The following is a 23,579-nucleotide window of genomic DNA, read 5'->3' on the forward strand; positions in this document are numbered from 1 at the left end:
TCACGTGGATCAACTTGTGTGTCTAGGGGTGCTCCCTGCCTCCATATATAAAGGATCAAAGGGGGGTGCGGCCCGCCAGGAGAGGGCGCACCAGGAGGAGTCCTACTCCCTCCGGGAGTAGGATTCCCCCCTTTCCTAGTTGGAATAGGATTCGGGAGGGGGGAAAGAGGAGAGAGAGAAGGAAGGGGGGCGCCGGCCCCCTCTCCTTGTCCTATTAGGACTAGGGGGGAGGGGCGCGCGGCCCAGCCCTGGCCACCTCTCCTCTCTTCCACTAAGGCCCACTAAGGCCCACATACCTCCCGGGGGTTCCGGTAACCTTCCGGTACTCCGGTAAAATCCCAATTTCACCCGGAACACTTCCGATATCCAAATATAGGCTTCCAATATATCAATCTTTATGTCTCGACCATTTCGAGACTCCTCGTCATGTCCGTGATCACATCCGGGACTCCGAACAAACTTCGGTACATCAAAATGCATAAACTCATAATATAACTGTCATCAAAACCTTAAGCGTGCGGACCCTACGGGTTCGAGAACAATGTAGACATGACCGAGACATGTCTCCGGTCAATAACCAATAGCGGAACCTTGATGCTCATATTGGCTCCTACATATTCTACGAAGATCTTTTATCGGTCAGACCGCATAACAACATACGTTGTTCCCTTTGTCATTGGTATGTTACTTGCCCGAGATTCGATCGTCGGTATCTCAATACCTAGTTCAATCTCGTTACCGGCAAGTCTCTTTACTCGTTCCGTAATGCATCATCTCACAACTAACTCATTAGTTGCAATGCTTGCAAGGCTTATGTGATGTGCATTACCGAGAGGCCCAGAGATACCTCTCCGACAATCGGAGTGACAAATCCTAATCTCGAAATACGCCAACCCAACATGTACCTTTGGAGACACCTATAGAGCACCTTTATAATCACCCAGTTACGTTGTGACGTTTGGTAGCACACAAAGTGTTCCTCCGGCAAACGGGAGTTGCATAATCTCATAGTCATAGGAACATGTATAAGTCATGAAGAAAGCAATAGCAACATACTAAACGATCAGGTGCTAAGCTAATGGAATGGGTCATGTTAATCAGATCATTCACCTAATGATGTGATCCCGTTAATTAAATAACAACTCTTTGTCCATGGTTAGGAAACAAAACCATCTTTGATTAACGAGCTAGTCTAGTAGAGGCATACTAGTGACACTCTGTTTGTCTATGTATTCACACATGTATTATGTTTCCGTTTAATACAATTCTAGCATGAATAATAAACATTTATCATGATATAAGGAAATAAATAATAACTTTATTATTGCCTCTAGGGCATATTTCCTTCAGGATTAGCTGCTGGCTCTTCCTCTTCTTCTGGATCAACAACCATGGAAGGTCTTCTGCCAACTACATAGACTGTCCTCTTCCTTCCTTCCTTTTCTTGGTTAGTTCCTTCTCTACAGCTTCTGAGATTTTATCTTTCTTGGAGATAGGAACTTTCCTCACTGTTGTCCTCTCCTTGGAGCTAGCAGATGGCCTAGAGCGTGCAGTTGTGCCATATTGTTTTGCAATCACCAATTTCTTATTCTTTGAGGTCACTTCCTCAAGCTGAAAGTCCTCATCTTCTATGTCTGAGCCCTTAGTTTTCCTTGTTCTTTTGGCAGCCTTAGGCAGGTTGCTGGGAGTGCTCCTGCTACCTTCATCAAAGCTTTCAGCTGGGCTTGACCCTATACTCAGGTCAACATTTGCTTCAAAGGCATTCTGACTATCACCGGCATCTGACATCTTGTCGACTAACCCTGTGAATAGTTGGATATGGGCAGAGTAGATGAGTCATCACAAAAAGCAGCTGATTTCAAAGAAAATTGAGTTCAAATCTTAGTTTCAAATTTTCATAGAAGGCATTTCGGATCAGCCAAGTTGATAATTTCAGTGATACTGAAGCACTTAACAGAAACTTGGCACACGGTTTAAGTCAGACCAATATGTGGCTCGGTGTCTTTGATATGCTAAGGTTTCATAGAAACTTACTTTTGGCCTCACCGATTAGTACAACTCGGTGGTAGCGAGACTTACTAGTGCAATGGCCAAGGCCAAATCGGTGACTCCGAAAATTTCAAACCGGTCGGTCCGAGATGCATTCTGTAGAAACTTAAACCTAAAACTTTTACTCGAATCTAATCTAAGGAGTTTCATGAGGAATGGATATTCCAAACTATGGCATGAATCATGGCGCAAACCGTAGTGCATTGAATCAGAAATTGAAGCATGAGGGGATCGGATTTTACCCTAACTTGGCACAAATCCTCTACGACGGCAACGGAGGGAGAGATTCCCGTTGATGGTGACAGAATCCGGCGGCGTGGGCGTGCTAGATGCAAAGGCGAATGTCCAGAGACTTGGCGAAGGCAGCTGTGGGGCGCAAGGTCGAAACGAGTCAAGAAATCTCAACTGTACGGTCTCGCTGGATATATATACCCATCAGCTGTCGGTGGCTCCGACTGAAACAACTCGGTGGCATCGATATGTGTAACTGCTGGCAGTATAGAACATCAGTGACTCCGAAATGGTTCAACTCGATGACACCAAGAAGGAAAACTCAGATCAGTCTAAATGGTTTCAGTACGACCGAATGACAGTGAGTTGGTCCAACCGAAATCATTCAGAAGGTTTTGGAGTTCAGTCCTTGCCAGATCGGTGGCTCCGACTGCACCTCACCCAGAGGGTCTGAAAAAGACTTGTTCAATTTTTGTAATGTAGCAAGAATAGAATTTGAGACAAGAAAGAATAAATAGCTAGAGAAGGTGCTTAGGCATCTTGTACATCCACTTGGCGAGAAAAACAAACACAAGCAAAACAACAAATGGATGTCCTCGAATGAAGAAAACATGCATGCCAACATGCTCACACAATAAGGTAGCAAATGAAATATGTGCCAAACATGCACAACCAATTCTAGCAACTATCAAGCAACGGGCGATGACTAGGTCATCTATATATGAGTATATTGACTTAGGAGCCAGATAAAAACATTTGATCATAGGTCATACGCATTGTTTAAGCACAAGTCTTAGAGCAAAGCTCCCCCTAGATGTGATATCCCCCAAAGAGGGATGAACTAACCTTGGGTTTTGTCGATGGTGACTTCATGTAGATGTTGAAGATGTGGATGCTCAATATTGATGAGGATCATCAAGAGTTGGGAGCAATCCTTTGGATTTGGGAACTTTCAGTAACTACATGGATTAGTCCCACAAGGATATCCATAGACATAGAGTGGAATACACATATGATGATGTCCATGAATGCATTGAATATCTTGTCCTTGTCTTACCAACAAGAGGGTTTGTGACTCCACGAACTAGTGCAAGATGTTGAAGTTGTTTGCACAAGTCCTTGCCAAACAGAATGTGAGTGAAGTTTGTAGGCGGAGTCACCCTCAAGAACACTCTAGTTCTTCTTCTTTGGGACCCACATCAACTTGATGGGAATTCTTGGAGTTGTGGTTGAACTTGATGTAGAGCTCGATGAAGTCTTGGGAACCCACTTGACCATGGCTTGAGGTGCTTCTTCAAATGAGTCAAACTCTTCTTGAAGCTTGTCCTTGCCTTTTAGCTTGTGGTCTTGTGGTGGAAGATCATCTTGAGCTTGTGTTCCCTTAAAGGAAGTTGGGTCATACTTCTCTTATTGAAGAACAAACTTCGTCTTGGGATATTGATCTTCTTCCCATTCAACTCCATTGGCATTGAACTTTCGTTCAAAACCAATACCTTGATTCTTCCGGTGTCTTCCTTGCTTGCGTACAATTTCCTAAAATTGCTTACTCCTGGCAAGACTCTTGTAAACACCTTTCTCTACAATTCCCTTCAATAAACTATTTTCTTGCTCAAATGTAACTTGGCTAAGAGAATCTTTAGTGGAATCAAGAGAGCTACTAGAAGCAACAATATTGGTTTTAGCATTGTTATTGTTACTACTAGATGAAGAATTCCTACCTCCTAGGAGTCACCCTCACCGAAGAACTCCTACCTCCTAGGAGTCTCCAACCTCCAAGAGTAACAAGACAAGTGCCAAGGATCCAAATCAAGCTCAAACACAAGGTGACTAGTCAAAGCGTGGGGAATGAGTGGATCTTGCTTTTGATGGGTGGTTCCCCTTTGAATCTCTCCAAGAATCAAAGGAAATAGGGCTTGGGAGAGTAGGTGAAGAAAATGTGGCGGCTATGGACGAAGTATGCTTAGAGGGTAGCCCTATTACTAACTGAGTTGGAGTATATACGGTGGAGCTTCAAATCCAACCGTTACAGCCCAAGAATGCACTACCGGACAGTCTGCCAGATCATGTAGCCCTAGATGAAACAGTCATGTAGTAGAACTGAATATAGGGTTTGTCTAGAACAAGGGAGAAGAATTTGACATGTCGGACAATCTGGTCCAGGGGACCGAACAGTCCGGTCTGTCTAGGAGAGAACACAGTTCTATGAGCAAGCAGCCAGATAGTCCACTCAGTGGACCGGGCGGTTGGATGCCCCATCGATCAGTCTAGTCCGAAGCACGGGACAATCTGGTCGATCAAGTGGCAACCACCGTGTTGGCATGGCTAATTTGAACTGTCGGACACCTGGACCAAACAGTTCGGTGGTGCACCTTTTTCAGCTTGGTTATTTTGATGTCTCTTTATTTGGTGGCTATGATATATGAGTGATCATATGAGTGGATGGTTGAAATGTGAATGAGCTTAACTTGTCACCTCACTACTAGCCCCCCTTAATAATGCAAGATCCCCATCAAGGAAAACAAATAGGCCAAAAGACTACCCTAAGCCTTCGAGGATCCACAACTCGCTCCTTAACTTCTAGGGGGACGACGATCATCCATCAACCATCAACCATGGACCTAATACTTGAGATATACTTGTGAATTGTATTAGTCCAACAACATGTGTGTCATCAACACCAAAATTATCTTTAAGTGCTTGATAGCACTTTCAGCAAACATGTGTCGCTTTGGTCCCTCAAGATTGGTCGACATAACTTGTCTAACACACCTCGCATATGGACAATGCTTCTTCTGCTCCCGCTCCCACGAAGAAGTCATGCTAGCCGTCGCCGACCACCTTCATGATGCATGAGTCCCTCTGACCGAGTCCAACTCCACGACGCCCCCAAGAGGAAATACGGTGTTGAGCAAAGCCACTAGCGTAGTCATGGTCGATCCGTGAGGCCATCCTGCCAACCACCCCTACGACACACAAGCACAACGTCAAATCTTCTCCAAAAAAAAAAACACAATGTCACATCTCAACCTTGCAAAGCACGCAGCAAGGACCCCTCCACCACAGGCCCACAAAAACCTAGATGACCCAAAGCCACCGCACGCGCCTCTTCACCAAACCCCCTCACACAGATAATCTCCAGGCTCACCCTATAGACGGTAAGAACCGGTCGCCTACCCAGCAAATAATCTCCTCCCGTCTTACCTACATTTGTTCCATAACTTTTTCTTGAAATATATTCTGGTGGGGAGTCTTTTCCCCGGTGACAATTAAAAAAAAACAGAAGAATGGACTTTCAGCATTTCTCATATTCAAATTATCTCCACAAGACTGAAATTATACCTTAGTTTGTCAGAATTCACCTACTATTGAACAGAGACCTTTTACTTGGTTCAAAATAATTACTTGGTTCTCATTCTACAAGGCGGGAGAAAACTAGTGCGTCTATAGAACTGTCATCAGTATCTCCTAGGTAGAATCAAATCAATGCCAAGAACACGGCTGTGCTGAAACTCATGAGACTACTTTCTGCTGAAGTTACTGCCTACATTCACAATGGACACCAAAAACTGGAACCAGCCACAAACCCATTATACAATCTACCCCATTGTTCCAATGCCGGAGCAGCAAATAAAGCAATCAGTCTCGGCTATAACCATGTATACATGCCCCTACCAAAATCATTTTCTTATGTACCAGCTCTGCTCTGCACAAAAGAAGCAACATCTATCCTAGTAGGGTCTATCACACTCAGGACAACGAAATCAGCATGCTTGCTTCGTTGTCAGGGAGCAGGCAAGAGGGAAAGCCTCAAAGAATATATCCTTCTGCCAACCACAGCACCGACTGTCAACAAGTAGCAAGTAATATAGGCCTTGGCACACAAATGACCATATATTTGACAGCATTTCCCTTCTGTTGAGGTCACTTGGCCTCTTTAGCATACTTTCTCGGATGAGGCCTTTGTCCCGAGGCTTGCAGCCCAGATGGAAGGTTTCTCAATTGTAAATCTTCACAGGCTTCTCATATGTGTGTCGATTCTGCAGTCACCAAGCAAAGGACAGTTAAAGGACGGGGCAAGTCGGCACAATAGTTCATGTGAATTTACAACATAGTAGGTCACCTTAGCTTCTAATAACACACAAATTAGTCGTGTAAACTCTACGCATGGACAAAATCACCCCCAGCTAAAGCATTTGTCTGCATGCTCCCTTGAATATTGACGTTACATAATTTCTTTTTTAAAATACAGAAGTTATTTCTACAAATAAATTTGAAGTGTGTGCTTCAGCTCATGTAATATGTGTGCACTAGGTTAGTCTTATGCTATCAGAAACTTTTCCATCAATTAAGGTCTCTTGCAAAAGTAAATAATAAAGGCAGCTTCAAGAAAACTATTTTCCCTTGAGGATAACTATGGGTGAGAGCCAGATGTTTGCTGAAGTAAGAAGTCAGGACAATAAAAACTTTCTAAGGTCTGAAGGTACATGTTTAAAATATCACAATGGATGGGAACTGGCCATTTATATGTGACTCCCTACCCAAGACCTGTACTGTGGCAACCACCAGCCCGAACTGGTAAAGGAATATACTAGACCAGAAAGAGGTGCTTTCATACTAATTAAAATTGTAACGTTGACGGGGTTTTTGACATAACGTAACCTTGACGTTGATGCTTGTGTAACACGAAATACAATAACACTTCAGAAAAAATAGCAAAATGGAATAGACTGAAAAACACCATTTACTGCATATAAGCCTAGATCTTTACTAAATCTGGTTTTGTTTAAATATGCATGTTTCACCGACAAAATTTGAGAACACATCAAAACTCTTTTTTCTTAAGTATTGCATAATAAGCCAGCACTGCCTACCTGATTAGCTGCGTAAGACCTTTTGGGTGTTGTGTCAGTATGCTCCAAACCAAGGTATTGTTCCCAAGCTCCATAGACATCTCTCCTCTGTAAGATCAGAAGAAAAACCTCATCACGTGAACATATTTAGACTACATGCTAAAAATAACTACTTGCCTGAAAGCGTGCAGACACAGCATCAATATCCTGGAGGTATTCTGGACGATTCATGGATATGAATGCAACCTTCCACTGATCAATAAGAATCATCGGGGTCAAAAATGCATGTTGGCAGAGGAAAATATTATATTCACTAGAACCATGCACAATCATGATGGGAGGAAGATGCGGGGATGCATAACCCTGGCAGGAATGACCGGGTCCTTGGTAGCCTATGCTCGCTTGTGAGCTTCTCCTAGACTCATTTGAACTTTCCCTGCCTTTTGGATAGTTTCTTGTTAGGTGTCATCGGGTTTTCACCCCATATCAAGTGTTTCGATGAAGGGCACTTCCAGTGGGTTTCCTGGCGATGCGTTGAACTCACTTTCCCCTTTCTTTGTTTCCTTTAAACTTGGTCGGTGGACGGATGGTTTTATGTCCCTTATGCTTATAATGGAAAGGGGTTATGCCCGGTTCAAAAAAAAAAGGAATGACCGGGTCCGGCTTAGAAACTTAACCCATGGACCAAGTCGTAATTTTTTTGTTCAAAAGCTGATCATCCAGTGGTTATCTCAAAAACACTGATACGTGACTGGAGCATCGCACCCATATCGGTACATATCTGAAACCGATACGTCCCCTATACATGTTGGATAAGTATCGGCTGAGTATCCCCTGATATAGCATTAAAACAATTTTTAATTCTCAATACGTGCAGGATACTTGCACGATACATGTGGATACCTCCAACCGACCAGCCCATTAAGGGCAGCATAAGCTAGCCATCCCGACCCGATTCGAATCTTTCTCCCAGGTCCCAACCTAGACTGCATGGCCATGCAGCGTCACCAGATGCAACAGCCGGCGGCGACACAGCGGTTGGCTCAGGGAACCTGCAGCAGCTCGCTGAGAGCAAGCCAGCTCAGCTCTCTCTTTCTCCCTCTCCCTCTCTGTTAGCGGCAGCTACCTCCTGGCGGCGGTGCACTGGAGCAGGCACCAAGCAGCTCCAGCAGGTGGTGGGCTGGAGTCCCACATTTACCATTACTTTTTGAAATAGTCAAACGTATCCCCGTATTGGTACTTAGAAATACCGTATTCCCATATCTGAATTGGCCCTATATTGATACATGTATCCATATCTGTGCAAATTAGGCGGTTGTATTTCTAAGTATTTTATTCTCCTTCCCCCGTTCCTAGTCTATATGTTCAAATGTCCCTCTCCAAGTGCTCAAGCCAAGAATTAGAGATAAGTATGACCAAGGCCAACTCCAATGCACAACCCCAAATGGTCCGGCCGCGACCGTTTGGGGGTAAACGGACAAAAAACGCGGCCCAACGCGCGGGAGCAAACGGACAAACGTCCGCTTTTGACCCGTTCCCCACCCAAATTTGGGCCGCGTTTGCATCAAAACGAACACACGCGGACGAGCGGGATGCGTGCCCTTGTCCTCCCCTGGCCCGCCCGTCGGCGATACAGACGGCCCTTTTTCTATTCCCCTCCCGCCTCCAGCCGCCCCCCACCATAGCCGCTGCCATTTTCTCGACCACCTTGCTATCCAGCCCGGCCGTCGGATTTGAGCGCATCCGGCCATGAGAGGCTGCGCCTTGCCATGTATTGGGTACCGGACCGCATGACAACGCCTCCACACCGCATGCAGGTATTGACTCCGCCTCTAGCCGCTGGGATCTATCCCGTTGGCGGTTCACCGGCAACGACACGTCCGGCCGTCGTCCAGGGTCGGTGCTGGCCCAGCAACTCGTCGGCTCACCCTTGCCGCTCATAAAGTGCGACGACTGCCCATGGCAGGGCAGGTCGTTCATTGCGTATCTACAACGCCGGAACATCCCGGATGGGTGTTCATCAAGTGCAAAAACGATGGGGTACGTGCTTGTTCATCGGTTGTGCTCCCGGGTTCGGCGCATTTTCGATAGCTCTTTGCTTATACTCAAATTTGTGTGTAGGATGGATGCAAGTTTTGGCATTGGAAGAAGAATACATCGATCTATTGATAGGACGAAATTTGATAGATGTTCGTGCACTCGTTGTGAGGATAGAGGCTAGAGATGAGACTAGATGTGAAGCAATGTCTACTTCTTTAGAATCGAAGAAGAAAGTATGCAAGATCAAGAAGCTGCAGATCAACAATGAAGATATCGAGAAGATACTAATCCAACTTGTGGGAGAGTTATGAAAGTTGGATATCTTTTAAAATGTCTAATTGTAGTTCTTGTTTTCTTTGGTCTTGCTATTCTAGTCGAGGATTGGTGAATGTACTCCAATGTATCAAAATGCCTTTGATGAAATAAAAGAAATGGGACCAAAAAATGTATACATACGGGCACTAGCCGGCCGTGGCGGATCAGATGTGTACGCGCGTTGGGCGCACGGCCAGCGCATCCATGAAAACGGCCAACGCCGCCCAACGGACGTCCGTTTGGGGTCGTGCGTTGGAGTTGGCCTAAATAATCCATAAAATGGGGCGCAAGGAAGTGGTTGAATAGTCATGGCCCGCATTTAGTCGGTTCGGCTAATTGGTGAGATAATAATATAATAGTAGGAAAGAAGTGGTAGTCTGTTTACTTGTACATAGCTGGCCCTGTAAATGAAGGACCTAGTATGTAACTTGCATCGACCAATAAATAAACCAAAAAAATGCCCCAATAGTTCAGAGCCTCTTTGGACAGGAATGTGCCCTGACATAGGGTGCTTTTCAGAAATACTGTATTCCCATATCCGAATTGGCCCTACACCGATACGTGCATCCATATCGGTGCAAATTAGGTGGTCGTATTTCTGAGTATTTTATTCTCCTTCCCCGGTTCCTAGTCTATATGTTTAAATGTCCCTCTCCAAGTGCCCAAGCCAAGAATTATAGATAAATATGAATAAATGATCCGTAAAATGGGGCAAGGAAGTGGTTGAAGAGTCATAGTCATGGCCCGCATTTAGTCGGTTCGGCTGATTAGTTCGGCTAAGTGTCCAATGTATTAATTGGTGAGATAATAACATAATAGTAGGAAAGAAGTGGCCGTCTGTTTACCAGTACATAGCTGGTCCTGTAAATAAAGGACCTCGTATGTAACTTCGCATCGACCAATAAATAAACCAAAAAATGCCCCAATAGTTCAGTGCCTCTTTGGACAGGAATGAGCCCTGACGTACGTCCGAGGGGGACCTCGTTACACTCTTGTGTTCTGACCACCAACCCCCATCTCCAACCATACCTTCAGCTTCCATACACACGAATCAACAAAAGATAACCACCTGAGAACATAGTAGGGATAGAAATGGATCGCACACGGTAAAGTGGAGAAAGGCGTATTCCTACTTTTGTACAAGACACATAGAAGATTATTGTCTGGATAACAGATGTACACAAACATTTTCTGACAAGTAACTTATTTCAATTTAAATACCATTAAGGATCTTGATTGGGGGTGTAGGTAAGTATTTGAGTTTTTGACACTTCAACTCCACGCTCATATCCTCAACAGACATGGGTTGGAAATACCAGAAACGTCTGGAAATTTTGGGTATGCAGAACTGGAGCAACAGACATACTAAATCCAACAAACCTCCTCTATCTATACCAAAGCAATACATGCAGGCAGAATAGTTCATTCCAAACAGATTATTAGGATATGTAAGTATGGATTACCTTGGCGAATTCTTCATTGGGAACTCGGAGTTTTTTCTGCACACGGTCCATTACCTCTGCAGCAGTCTCACCTTCACGGATGACCAGCAAAAAGGGATCTCCAAAATTCTGAATCTGCTGTTGGCCATGATAACGATCTCAGCTTATATTGGTCCAGCATATCGGTAGCTACTCCATGCAACACACCATAGACTAATATCTTTTAAGGTAGAAATATGGAAAGTGTGGTACCTGGTTCTGATTAGGATCTTTCATGAAATGATAGACGTGAATCAACCGATCCTGTGCAGTGAGATTCTTCTCCTCCTCTGGAATCTGTTTCAGTAGAAACAATGTAGTGCAAGACAAATGACATAAAAAAAACGTGTGCAACATAACTAGTATGTCAACAGGTCAACATCATCAAACAAAACAGAGATAATGCCACGAACCTCCTCAGCACGTAGTGTCCAGTACTGATCATTTATGTTCTCTATCTTCTCATGAGGTGGAAATATCTGCAGATAGAGGTAAGATTATTTTATTCAGTGATGCCAAAAGAACGTCGAAAGAGTATGCCCGGATGTACAGAAGCACTGTGTATAAAGTGCACCATCTCCATTTGCAAATAAACATGCACGGACCTTATAAATCTTGTGGTAGAAAACTTCAAGCAAGCGGAGCTCAGCATCAGGATTGGATAGTTCAACCTGTTGAGCATACAACCACGAGATAAAGGGTTATAGTAGCTACTCAATAGATACCAGCCATGGGTTACATTTGCATCCAGTCAGGCTATCCAATTCTAGCTTCAGCTCCGAACAGAAGAAAAAAAGGGCTGAATAATCTGAAATGGTAGATGAGTGCTAACCTTGGTCTTCAAGTCAGTGATCACATCACTGATGGTGCTATTTTTCGAAAGCCTGATGCTGTGAATTACAACCTGGCAGATCATTTGCATTAATGATGCGGCAACTGAAGATGGAGATAAGAACATGTACCAAGCACTCAGGCAGCCAAACAAACCTCATCTTTCGTTGCATGGTGAAATGCAACTTTAAGTGTTTTTAAACACTGCAATTCTGGCAGTGGAATGTCCAAGACTTCATAATACAGTATGTCAGAAGTCTGAAAGGAAGGTAGGCAGAAAATTAGTATGAAATCGGGTCATGTTACATCTTTTAAATAATAAACTGGCCTTCCTGAATAAACAAAAGAAAGATGAAGCTAAACCTGATTATAATGGACAAGCATATCCAATAGATGCTCTACTCCACGATATCTGATGGGCTGTGGTTTAGGTTGCTGAGAATAGCAATTGTGAGACGTAAGCCGAACTTTTGATGGATCATCCAATCCAAGTTGGCGTGCAACTCTCTCAACAACATCATCATAAGTATGAAGCTTCGACCTAAGTGAAGAAAACTATTATATCTTTTCAAGTTGACTAAAAAGAAATATGTAAGTACAAAATTGGGAATGATTTGTGACCCCTCACAATTCCAAACAAAATCCCTCCTCCTTTGGTTTCTCCAGACACCGGAAGTGCACAACCTATGGTACTCAAAACAAATATTTATCTCAGTAATAGTAAACAAGACCCTGGGAAAAAAGAAGAGCAGTGAACAAGTTTAGCTGCAAACAGAAAAAAGAAGTTATGTATTGCATGTCTGCGATCTAACTAACATAAGGTATCAACTAAACCTGGGCATTCTTTGGGCCGGGTCGGGTTTCAGGCCAGGCTTGCAGAAGTTGACCCTCAACAACCAAGTCTGGGTGCCCAAAGCCCGGATATTGTAAGTACAAGCCCAAGCCCCGCCCAAGCAAAAGCCTGAAACCCAAGACCCAGTCCAAAAGCCCAAGAGCTCTACTTGGACAGCAGAAAAAATTCCAGGTGGTACATACTATGAAAATAATCTCTGAAATTGGCCAAAAAAAATGAACATCAAACAACGACACGGATACAAGTTGTACAGATCAATTTGAGCTCCAAACATACAAGCACCATACACCATAGGGCCATACACATCCAGCAATACACCATGGTGGCCTAGTACAATCGGCAATCTCTTCTGGATCAACTTGATATAGCAGCCAGCGGACCATGGCCAGCGAGACGAACCGCCGCGCAGGGGAGCAACTGACAATGGGAGGACACCGCAGCAGGGGAGAAGAGGCTGTTGGAATTATTGGGCTTTTAGCCCATTTTACTATTTCCAATATTCCTAGGAAATCCGAGAAGCCCACATGGCCCATTCATGCATGACAATGTGGAAAGTTTAGTCCCACCCCGGTTGTGCAGCATGTGTTGGACCAACATATAAGGTTGGTTCCTTCACACACCACTAAGAGCTTCAGAAGAGGCGAACCAACCCGTGGTTGGATGGTTAGAGGGACTGGTATCCCCAGCCCACCAGGGTTCAAATCCTGGTGCTCGCATTTATTCCTGGATTTATTTCAGGATTTCCGGCGATGCGCATTCAGTGGGAGGAGACGTACCTGTCGACGACGAGGTGCCTACCGTGACTTCGTAAATTTCAAGATGATATGCCGGCTCAGTATTTCGGAGGTGCTCATAGGGGTAGGGTGCGCGTGCGTGCGTTCATAGGGGTGAGTGTATGCGCGTGTATATGAGCGCTTGCGTCTGTACTGTGTTAAAAAAAAAAGAGCTTCAGAAGAGGGCACACACGCGCTCTCCTCTGCCGCCCGCCTGGCCTCGCACACGCGTCGCGTTTCGTGATTAAGCTAAGCCACACTAGGACCTATGCCACATGTACGTGCTGCCTTATTTTTGTCATGTAGGAAATAAGTTGAAATGTTTTTTTACTAGTGGAAATCCAAACTAACGTGGACTGTTCCTCTCCCTGTAGTGGATCAGTTTTTGTTTTCTTTGTCTCCCTGGTGGAGCCATTTCACTTTTTTCTACAAGAGCTCGCTCCTCTAATGTAGATGCAGCCATTTGACACCACACCTATGCCTCCTACTCCCTCCGTTCCTACATATAAGACCTTTTAGGTATTCCAATATGGACTAAATACGGAGCAAAATGAGTGAATCTATACTCTAAAATACAACTGTATACATCCGTATGTAGTCCACATTGGAATATCTAAAAGGTCTTATATTTGGAAACGGAGGGAGTAGTTCCAAAACCTTGCGCCTGCGACTTTCTCACTCCGCTTCATGGCGTGCACCGTGAAGTGCAGGCCTCTGAAACCACAACTCTTGTGATCCTGCACGGGAGAGAGGCGATCAAGTTTTCGAGGAGCGCTCTTGCGCGACTGCTGGATTCTTCTTCAACGTGGCTGCACCCAAGTTCTTCCCCAACAACTACTTCCCCGACGTCAAGACGACATAACTACTGATATGAACGACTCTTCTTCCATTTCACTGTATATGTTCTTATCCCTTTTGTTAGGGATTATGTTTGGACTATTGGCACTACAATTGATCTGGACATGTTACTTTTATCAAATGTCTACCATGCGTAGTACTTCTGTTCATTCGATCATTATGTTTAATATGTTCGTCATTGTTCGATGAGATATTGATCGTGATTAATATGGTTCATCATTGTTCAACGAGATTTTGTACATATTACGTGCAAATAAGAATAAATAAATAAAGTGCATCAAGTTCAACACACTTGTTTACGGCATCCATCACATTCGTGAATGTGTGGTGTTTCTACACATCAGTATACATGCATGGCACACCATGGCCAGATATACATGTGAAGTAGTACTGGTATATACGTATATACCAAATGGCCAAGTGGTACAGAGGCAAATGACCACGTATTCGTGCATGCCCAACCGATCAGGAGTTGTGGTGCACCGCATGCTTAGTTGCGTACATGCGCATCACAACTTAATGACCAGCCGGATAAGCAGGAAGAGATAACGATGACCCTCACAAGTACGTACTTATCTTATCTGCAACCATGAGGTCTCACCTGTGCCCTACCATCTGCCTATAAATACTAGAGCAGAACGATTAGCGGGGGAGGATAAGAGATACACGGAGGGAGGAGAGGGGGGAGGAGCCTGCGGAAAAGGCCCTAGCACTCGGTGCACTCGCACACAATGCAGCCACGGGGCAGCAAATGACGCCATACGGCGACGAGCATGTGGCTTGAAACAGGCCCACGGTGCCTTTTTCCATCAGTGAGCACGCAGCATACAGAGGCAGCTAAGGAACACAGCAGCCGTGGACGACGCACTGACATCGGCATGGCACACGTGCCCGAACCAAAAGCCAATCCATGGTTGTATGGCACCGCCGGGACAACACAAAGAGGAGGCTGCGGCATGGCACACACGGCCGAAGAACAAACGTTCAGAAAAGAAGCCCCGGTGCCATCTCCACGGCGTCAATGAGACCCTCAGTGGCAGCGACGTCAAGACTTGCATCAAGGCCGAGTCGATGCAGGAACCATGCACATTGATTAATATCTCTACTGTTCTCTTTACCTTCTTCATTAGGCAGATTAGGGATGCGAAGCCCATTAGCTGGACAGTGAAGCATGCATCCAAGGAGGGGCATAAACACACAGCCGGGAGGCGTACACATACAGCTGAGAGCAGCGACACAGAGCATGCCCCAACAAATTGAAAAGCATGCATCCAAGGAAGGGCATACGCACACAGCCGGGAGGCGTACACATACAGCCGAGAGCAGCGACACAGAGCATGCCCCAACAAATTGAAGACTGAGCGAGCGTCCGCGCGCGTCCAAGGTGGCCGCGGACAACGCGCCAGCGACTAGGGATTACATCCAGCCGGTGAAGCAGCACAAGCATCCATCAGGTGAACAAGCGTAGCTGCACACGCGCCGGGAGGAGGAGGCCGGTGTCAAGGCTCCACCACCATCTACCTCAACAAGGAGAAGAATGAAGTCACACACAGCGTCCATCTTTTTCAATGGAATGCCTGCCTAATTAATCCTCTCTCTCTATTTCTCCCATACTATCTCTCTCATTTCAACACATCCAGCGAGCAAACGATGGGAATAGCAACGGAGACGATGGTGGGATTATAAGAGCTGGCCCATGTGCCGCAGACTGCTAGCTCTGCCCTCAGACTACATCGCCAAATATGTATCATACGACGGTGCTGCCGGCGAGCGATCCAGCCTCGTCGCGGCCCTAACAGCCGAAGATAGAGGAGCTTCTCGTGTGCGGCCTGCCCGTCGATCTATTCCTTGCGCGCATCCGTTAAGGTGACCATACATCCTTGGCGTGCATCCGTTAAGGCAGCCATACATCCATAACAGGTATGGCGCCACTGTCGTTCGCCTTGGATACAAGCATTCGCTGCCTCCAGGCACATGCGTCCATAACGGATGTATGGCCGCCTTAACGGATGCGCACCAGGAACAGACCAACGGTGCATGCCTTCTCTCACCCATGCCCAGACGTACATCCACGAGCAGACCAGCAGTGCCTTCTCCCATCTAAACCAACATGCTACTTCTATGTCAACACAAGTGCGGAGGCGATGCGCCAAGCGAGAGAGGACAAGGCAGCAAAGTACACCAAGGGGATGGCACTAGAACGTGGCTTCGTTACACCATGTTTCTTCCACTACATGCACATATATACTTTCAGGTACAAGATGTTGCCTGCATATTGACTTTACCATGTCGTCGTCGACCGAGCTGCCACATGAGCCAACGCCATCACCAACCGTGACGCTCGACATATCAACACCTATCTTCACCGACCCAGGAGCTAGTTAGCTCATCGCACGGAACCGCGTCGGTGCCGTCGTCATCAACCTTCAGCTCGACGAAGGTGACTATATCGACATGGTGTTGCCATCTTCATCTACTTCGCACCTGACATGGACATCGTCACACTACCATCAGTCTACACTGACCAATTGACATCTTTCTACATCAACTCCTCATTTGGCAGGGACATTGTCTACATTGGCATGGCGTCATTCATCTACGTCAAATCTTCATCTAGTGAGGACATCATCTACATTGGCGCGCGCCAGACACCTACTTCGACATGATGTCGTCATATTCACAGACTTATCGCCCGCGCGGACGACTGCACCCGTACACCACCATTCTTCTACGTCAACCGTCTACACCAGGCAGAGGTCATTTGCCTAATTCCAACGCCCCGAGGTCTACATTGTCAAGCTTGCATTGTCGTCTATCATCAAGCAACGTCGCCACACGGCGAGGCTCAAGTCTACTTCAGCTTCTACATCAACACATCCCCAACATCGACCAAGCTCAGACGAGGTGAAGCCACTTCACCAACATGTCTTTTTCCAATGAAGTAATCCATATCTTGCCGGGCACCGACACGGCAAAGGCAAGCCACCATATTCGAAGCCTACGAGGCGGGCACCACTAGGCCGAGCACCGATAAGGCGAAGGCCGCCCATCTGTTTGAGCTAGAGACAACTTCATCATCGAACATCCACAAAGCCGGAGGGATACTGCTAAGCATCGTCGGAGTGACGGATGCACCACTCCACCCTTCTAGTCCACCACATCATCACCATCCTCTACACCGAGCACTTGGAGAAGACAAGACTTGAAGACGACCACCATTGTAGCAGCTTAATCGGAGGTGGTCCGCGACTTTGACTCGCGGGCGTAATTAATCGTTTGCTCTCCAAGCCCCCGTGAACCAGAACTTCACAATCGCCCAAGTCATCTCGGCCGCGCTAGATGGCCACGGAGTGCGCATATGTAAAGGGGTGTTGTAATTTTGTTTCTCCAATGAGAGATCAATAAAGTGCATGTTTCCCTATATTTATTTGTGTACTTAGTACACTGGCACACCAGCAATGTTTATTTCCCCTGGCGCATAGAGAGATAATAATATAATAACCACATTATTTTTATTGTTTCTCATGCCAAACAATCATGATTTATCTACCGCATTTCTGGAAAACTTAATGGAAAATTGCTCATATACTCAACAGAGGCCAATGGGAGAAGCCATTGCTCATGGAAGCATCGGCTAGTGGTAGGAGCACGTGGGGAGGATGGCAACGCACTCTGTGCAGCAATGCATGTGAGGCTAGCAGGAGTGGTGGGGAGGATGGCGACCGCCGCCGCCCTCCGGTTGAGGCACAACTTCGTCGGCTTTCCTGTGTCCCCAGCGCCAAGAGATCGACCACCACTATTTGTCTGGTTGAGGTGGTGAGGAGGACCGCCAAGGTGACAGAGGGGGACGCCGCTGCAAGGTTGGTTGTGTGGGGAGGGAGAACATTGTGCTCGGTAGTTTGGGGTAGTTTAGGGGAGAGGTGGTCCAGAACTCCAGATCTGCTGTGGAGGCTAGGGTTATGGGGGTGGGGGGGGGGGGGGGGGGGGAGTGATGCGACAGAGGGAGATTTATATGGCAGCTGGGGACTAGGCCGGATCTAGATCTGAGGTAGTTCAGGCCAGGTCGGGTTTATTCTGGGCTGAAAATCTGAGCCTGTGCCCGGCCCAAATTGTCTTTCAGGCTGCAGATTGAGGACTGAGCCTAGCTCGGGTGTCAACCCCAACTCAACCCAGCCTAGGCCCAGGCCGGGTCGTCGGGCTGGGCGGCCCATGCCCATATTTAGTATGAACACACGGCACTTCTGTTTATGTACAAGTGCACACCTAATGGATATACCATCATATTATTACAGAAAATGGATATATCGTAATATAGCAAAAATCTAAGAAATTATTGTAAGGGATATAGTGTCATGAAAACACCCTAAGGTCTATAGATTCTCTAAAAGCTCTGTTCTGAAACTGTTTTGGTACTTCGACTTGGAGATTCAAGCTTACCATGAACACCCAACTCTTGCCCAACTAAGTAAACGGCTACATAGAGAAGAACATCATACCAGATTTACAAGAAGATTATAAGTACTTAAGTACGTAATGGTAGAATAGAGTGGCGCAAAACAAATGAGTCAAGTTGAAAACACAACACTTGGTGCGGTAGAGTAGACTGGCGCAAAGCAAATGAGTCAAGTTGAAAATACTACACTTGTATCTGAGTATACCTGCCTATTATGAACATACTCCAAGAAAGAAGGAACATCTTTATAGCGCACTTGAGTATCGCCACCTGGTATAGATGGCTTTTGGAAACTGATTATGTCCCCATCTTCAAGCTAACACAAGAAAGAGTAAGTGGAGGAACCAATGTTTATCTTTTATAACTGCAGACCTGAAAGAAATTTGTATCTGAAAACGAGTTTTTTTTCCCAAACCTGGCTAGATCGGAAACTAAGTTTCTTGTCAATATGTTCACACATCACATTAGGCTCGAACTTAATTTCCTGCAGCATAACAATGACAAAAAGCTCAGAATATTCATATAGGGAAGATAATTACTATAGGTATATGCATGTATGCCACAAGATCATTGACTTCCATCCAAGGTACAATTTAGCAATTAACCACAACGAAATGAGTACAAGAATGCATACATAGCAAGAGAAATAAAACATAGTTGTACATAACTGAATATTGCACTCACCTCATAAAGTTCGATTTCTTCATTTGGGGAAAATCCAGCCATTTCATTAAGTTTTGTCAGGATATCAGATGGCTTTCCCAAAGCCTTAACAAAAAGCCTACCAACAAAACTGTATAACAAAATGATGTCAGTGTCTGAGTCTTTTGTATCAAAAATAGAAGTTGATCCTTGAGAGGAGATATACCGAAGCTCTTCCTTTTCAGGATTATAAAGCTTGAAGAAAAGTAAAATATCTTCCTTGCTCTTCTCGGGAGGACGAATTGGGCGCAAATCCTACACAGGTAACAATAAGACATGGTCAGGCATCTCTAATTTAACGATAAAATAGGCAAAATATGTACACAAAAGAAACAATAAACTGAAACTGATTTATACGATACCAATCCTAGCTCTACTTCAAGAAATAGCTTCAGCTCAGCATTGTGTGCCTTGTTTGATACCTCCCTAAGTTGCCCCACCTGTGCAGCACGTGACAAGTAATGAGATACTATATTGTAATCACAACACAAATAAAATAGAACGGAAAGTAAAAAGGCCAAGGCATTATCCACCATCTTCAACCTAAATAGACCTGAAGGCCATACAAACTGCTCTAGTATAGGTATGAATTGTGATGAAAGAACATACAAAGAGCAACAAACATAGGAGCAATAAATCATACCTCAAAAAGTCATAGTGATTTACTGCACTGACACCTCATTTTAGCAATTCAACTGAATTGATGGATTATGAGACCAAATACACCAATGCACCACAATATACTTACTTGAGAGATGACCACAAACAGCCCTTACAGTAAGAAGGGTACAACTTTCCATTTAAGTTACCAACTTACCATCCAATTGCAACTTATGTGTGCTCGCAACTAACAGAACTATCAGATTAACCATTTTGCATTGACATGACGGCAAGAGACCAGAAAGAATGAAAAAGGAAATATCGAGCAAATAACACCAAACAAACAGTTTTCCACCCATCAAAATAATTGAAATGTTACAAGTTCAATCTTTCAAAACAGTTTATCACTCACTGATTGTGCTTCTTCATGAGGGGCCAGCGGACGATTGGGCCGGTATGTATGATTTTGCCTCTTAGCCCACAACCAGAAGCGCTGAGACTGTACCGGAATGCCATATTCCTTTGCAACTTCCTCCTATCAAACAGCACATTTGGCAAAAGAAAAAAAGAGATCCAAATGAACCAAAAACGTAACTGATTAAATTAATGTAGATTATGTTAGAGAAATAGCAACTTGTATTCCCATGGGGCCATAGGCAGTATATATACATATACAGGAACCCCCCGCCCTAAACTCATGGTGGGTCAACAACAGTATGTTTGGAGAGACAAAAAGGCGTGTTGTGCTCTAGTTTGTGCCTTAGTGAAGAAATCCACCAACTATAACTCGAAAGGCACATGCTGAAGAGCAATCACCTGATCATGCGCACAAAGGAAGCATCAACACCAATATGCTTGGTGAGCTCATGCTTCACTGGGTCACACACAATACTGATAGCACATGTACTGTCAAACAAGAGAGGAGCAGGTGTGGTGATAGAAACACCAAAACCCTCAAGCAACCACCGTAGCCAAGTCATAAGAGGCGGCGAGAGAGTACCACAACTCAGCCTCTGAACTCGAACAGGCTCCAGTATGTTTCTTCGTCTTCCAGGAAATGAGAGAAACTCCAAGAAAAACACAAAGTAAAAAGGGACAGACAATCTGAAGGATCACTAGCCCAAGTAGCATCCGAATAGGTCTGAAGACAGAACGAACTAGAGCATGGGAAGAAGAGACGGCGAGAGAGTCCCACAAAGATATCGTAGAACACGAAGGAGGTGATTGTAGTGGACCGAAGTGGGAGCAGAGACGAACTGACGCGTAATGTGAACGGCGTAGGAAATCTCGGGATGAGTCACAACTAGATAGACAAGACTCCCAACAAGATCACGGTAGCGCGTCGGTTCAGATATAGGCTCACCGTAAGAAGCACGGAGGTGGGCGTTCATCTACATCAGGGTCTCAACAATGCGCTCATCAATAAGAGAAGCACGAGCAAGAAGATCATGGATTCATGGGTATACTTCTCTTGGGAGATCAAGGAGCCATCAGAGATAGAAGAAACCTCAATCCCAAGAAAGCAGCCAAGAGGATCGAGATCAGACCTAAGAAATTGCTCACTAAGACGAGCCTTCACAAAGGCAATGTACTCAAGAGTCATCGCTAGTGATGATCATGTAGTCGACATATAGAAGTGGAGTCCGACCACGAGACGGAAGGTGGACAACAAGCGCGTAATCATGAGCACTCACCGAAAGATCGTTTTTGCAAGGGCTTGAGCTTATGTTAAAAGTACGCGTGTAAATCTTAGCGATGAAACCTTGTGGTAGACCACATGACTGTTGTAAGACCTTTTCTTTCTATCTAATGCACATACATGCAATGGTTTGCATGTTCTCAAAAAAAAAAAAAAACCTTGTGGTAGAAAATAGAGCTATGCTTTAGAAATATTACCTTGAATGAATTAAAGGGTAATTGTTTCTGTATACGAAAATTACGGACTTTTTCATGGTCCACCAGATCAAAATATATATTCTTCCCAATCTGCTCCTTCAAATCTTCATCTCGAGCAACCTAAGGTTGATTTATTCCAAATAGAGAAATATTAAAAGGAGTGCACCAGTAGAGCTAACTGGTATGACTGACACTAGCAATTAACAAGACCTTTATGATGGTGTAGAGGTGAGCTTCAGCTTTTTCCTTTTTCTTGTGTTCTTTCTCTTGTTGTTCTTTCTTCAACCTTATCTGCAAAAGAACAATTGAACTGACTCACTATTACAAAAGGAGTACACCATACTGACTAGAAAGAGAGGAGAATATAATGACTCACCCTCAAATGCTCAGCAATGTCCTTCTCATCAACATTACACATTATTTTCTCCTTGTCACTCTCACGAATATATACAAGCATGTAGGCATTTGAATACTTTGTGAACTTAAATGGGGTGTTATTGAAACCAGGGTTAACTTGAGGCAACTGTTCCCTCCAAAAGAAGACAAAAGAGAGACGAAGGTTCCATATTACACATAAAAGATGAGCGAAATCCCTAGAACCAACAGGTCATATACTGGATGAACTGTTGATAAAAAAAAACTTACCTCTTCCTCGCCCCCGTACTGCTCTTCAAGCGCTTTTTTAGTATCTTCTTTTGTTACTCGCTCATCATCAAATTTATACCTGAAAAAAACAGAAAGAAAGAAAAAATCAACACACAACATTTGCTGAACTGCTTTCAGGTGTACAGCAATCAGAGAGGAAACATAATGGTACGCAAAGGAACACAAAGTGGTTTGGTGTCACAGCTCGTTGAACACGTTACGGTGCAAGCAGACTGCATGCAAGTAACTCTGTCAGAAGCCATCCTTCAGTTGCACTAAATACAAGATGCCGATGCAGCCAAAATACGAAATGTGAGCAGAAGCTAATTTGAATACTCAGCCAAAATAGGAAATGTGCACAGAAACTAATTCGAACACTGTATACCCATAGGAAGTGTGCACAGAAGCTAATTCAAACACTGTACACTGTATACCCATCTCAAACCCATAGAGAAGAAAGAAATGACGAGCGGGATCAGGGAGCTGCCAAGCGGGTCCTATTCATCAATGATAAGGGTGGTTAGACCATACTGTTAAACTGAGTGTCATGTACTGAAGTTGTTCCTGGAGCAAATGAAATGGACTGAATTTCTCCTGTGTCTATCCTTTCTTTTTCTTCCTCGAGTTGGTGAAATTGGTCAAGAGGGGGAGAGCAGTAGTACATTAACTCATTTGGCTCATGTGACACAAGCCTCGACCTACAGTCCTACACTGGTGATGTGCAGGTTGGTGCACCGACTCAAATTGGTAGCGCGCCTGCCAGTGTGCCGAGGTGGACAGCAGAGCAAGAGGAGCAGCTCAGGACAACTAGATCAACCACTGACGGAACAACAGGATAGTGCTGATGTAATTTTCACCTCCTCTGATGGGGATCAGGCTGAAGGGTCAGGAGCTACAGAAGGGTCAACTGATGGGCAAATTGCTGAGGAGAACTACTCGAGCAACGGCAGAGATACCAGAGAAAAGGTATGGGTTCGATGTCATTGATGTTGGAAACTATAT

At 44.9% G+C, this 23,579-nt stretch overlaps 1 protein-coding gene across 5 annotated transcripts in view; it reads right to left on the minus strand.

The window, feature by feature from the left end:
* Nucleotides 1-5,779: 5,779 nt before the first annotated feature.
* LOC125508540 (ubiquitin C-terminal hydrolase 12) overlaps nt 5,780-23,579 on the minus strand; it is a 29,223-nt gene continuing 11,423 nt past the window's right edge. For 2 of the 5 annotated variants that reach the window (XM_048673271.2, XM_048673270.2), the window contains exons 12-32: nt 22,578-22,656; nt 22,309-22,455; nt 22,143-22,223; nt 21,933-22,052; nt 20,449-20,571; nt 19,799-19,876; nt 19,603-19,691; nt 19,419-19,527; nt 19,150-19,218; nt 18,940-19,050; nt 12,426-12,481; nt 12,161-12,338; nt 11,954-12,055; nt 11,799-11,870; nt 11,572-11,637; nt 11,380-11,445; nt 11,180-11,263; nt 10,949-11,065; nt 7,308-7,382; nt 7,152-7,238; nt 5,780-6,317 (exon numbers count right to left, since the gene is read on the minus strand). In XM_048673271.2, the coding sequence (XP_048529228.1) occupies nt 6,276-6,317; nt 7,152-7,238; nt 7,308-7,382; nt 10,949-11,065; nt 11,180-11,263; nt 11,380-11,445; nt 11,572-11,637; nt 11,799-11,870; nt 11,954-12,055; nt 12,161-12,338; nt 12,426-12,481; nt 18,940-19,050; nt 19,150-19,218; nt 19,419-19,527; nt 19,603-19,691; nt 19,799-19,876; nt 20,449-20,571; nt 21,933-22,052; nt 22,143-22,223; nt 22,309-22,455; nt 22,578-22,656 (1,951 nt within the window). In that variant the 3' untranslated portion in view covers nt 5,780-6,275. Of the gene's footprint in view, nt 6,318-7,151; nt 7,239-7,307; nt 7,383-10,948; nt 11,066-11,179; nt 11,264-11,379; nt 11,446-11,571; nt 11,638-11,798; nt 11,871-11,953; nt 12,056-12,160; nt 12,339-12,425; nt 12,482-18,939; nt 19,051-19,149; nt 19,219-19,418; nt 19,692-19,798; nt 19,877-20,448; nt 20,572-21,932; nt 22,053-22,142; nt 22,224-22,308; nt 22,456-22,577; nt 22,657-23,579 lie in introns of all 5 variants that reach the window. The other 3 variants (XM_048673272.2, XM_048673269.2, XM_048673268.2) reach the window with 3 other exon arrangements.

The sequence above is a fragment of the Triticum urartu genome, chromosome 5A (assembly GCF_056163025.1).
Source record: "Triticum urartu cultivar PI428250 chromosome 5A, HENAU_Tu73, whole genome shotgun sequence".
Classification (NCBI taxonomy): Eukaryota; Viridiplantae; Streptophyta; class Magnoliopsida; order Poales; family Poaceae; genus Triticum; species Triticum urartu.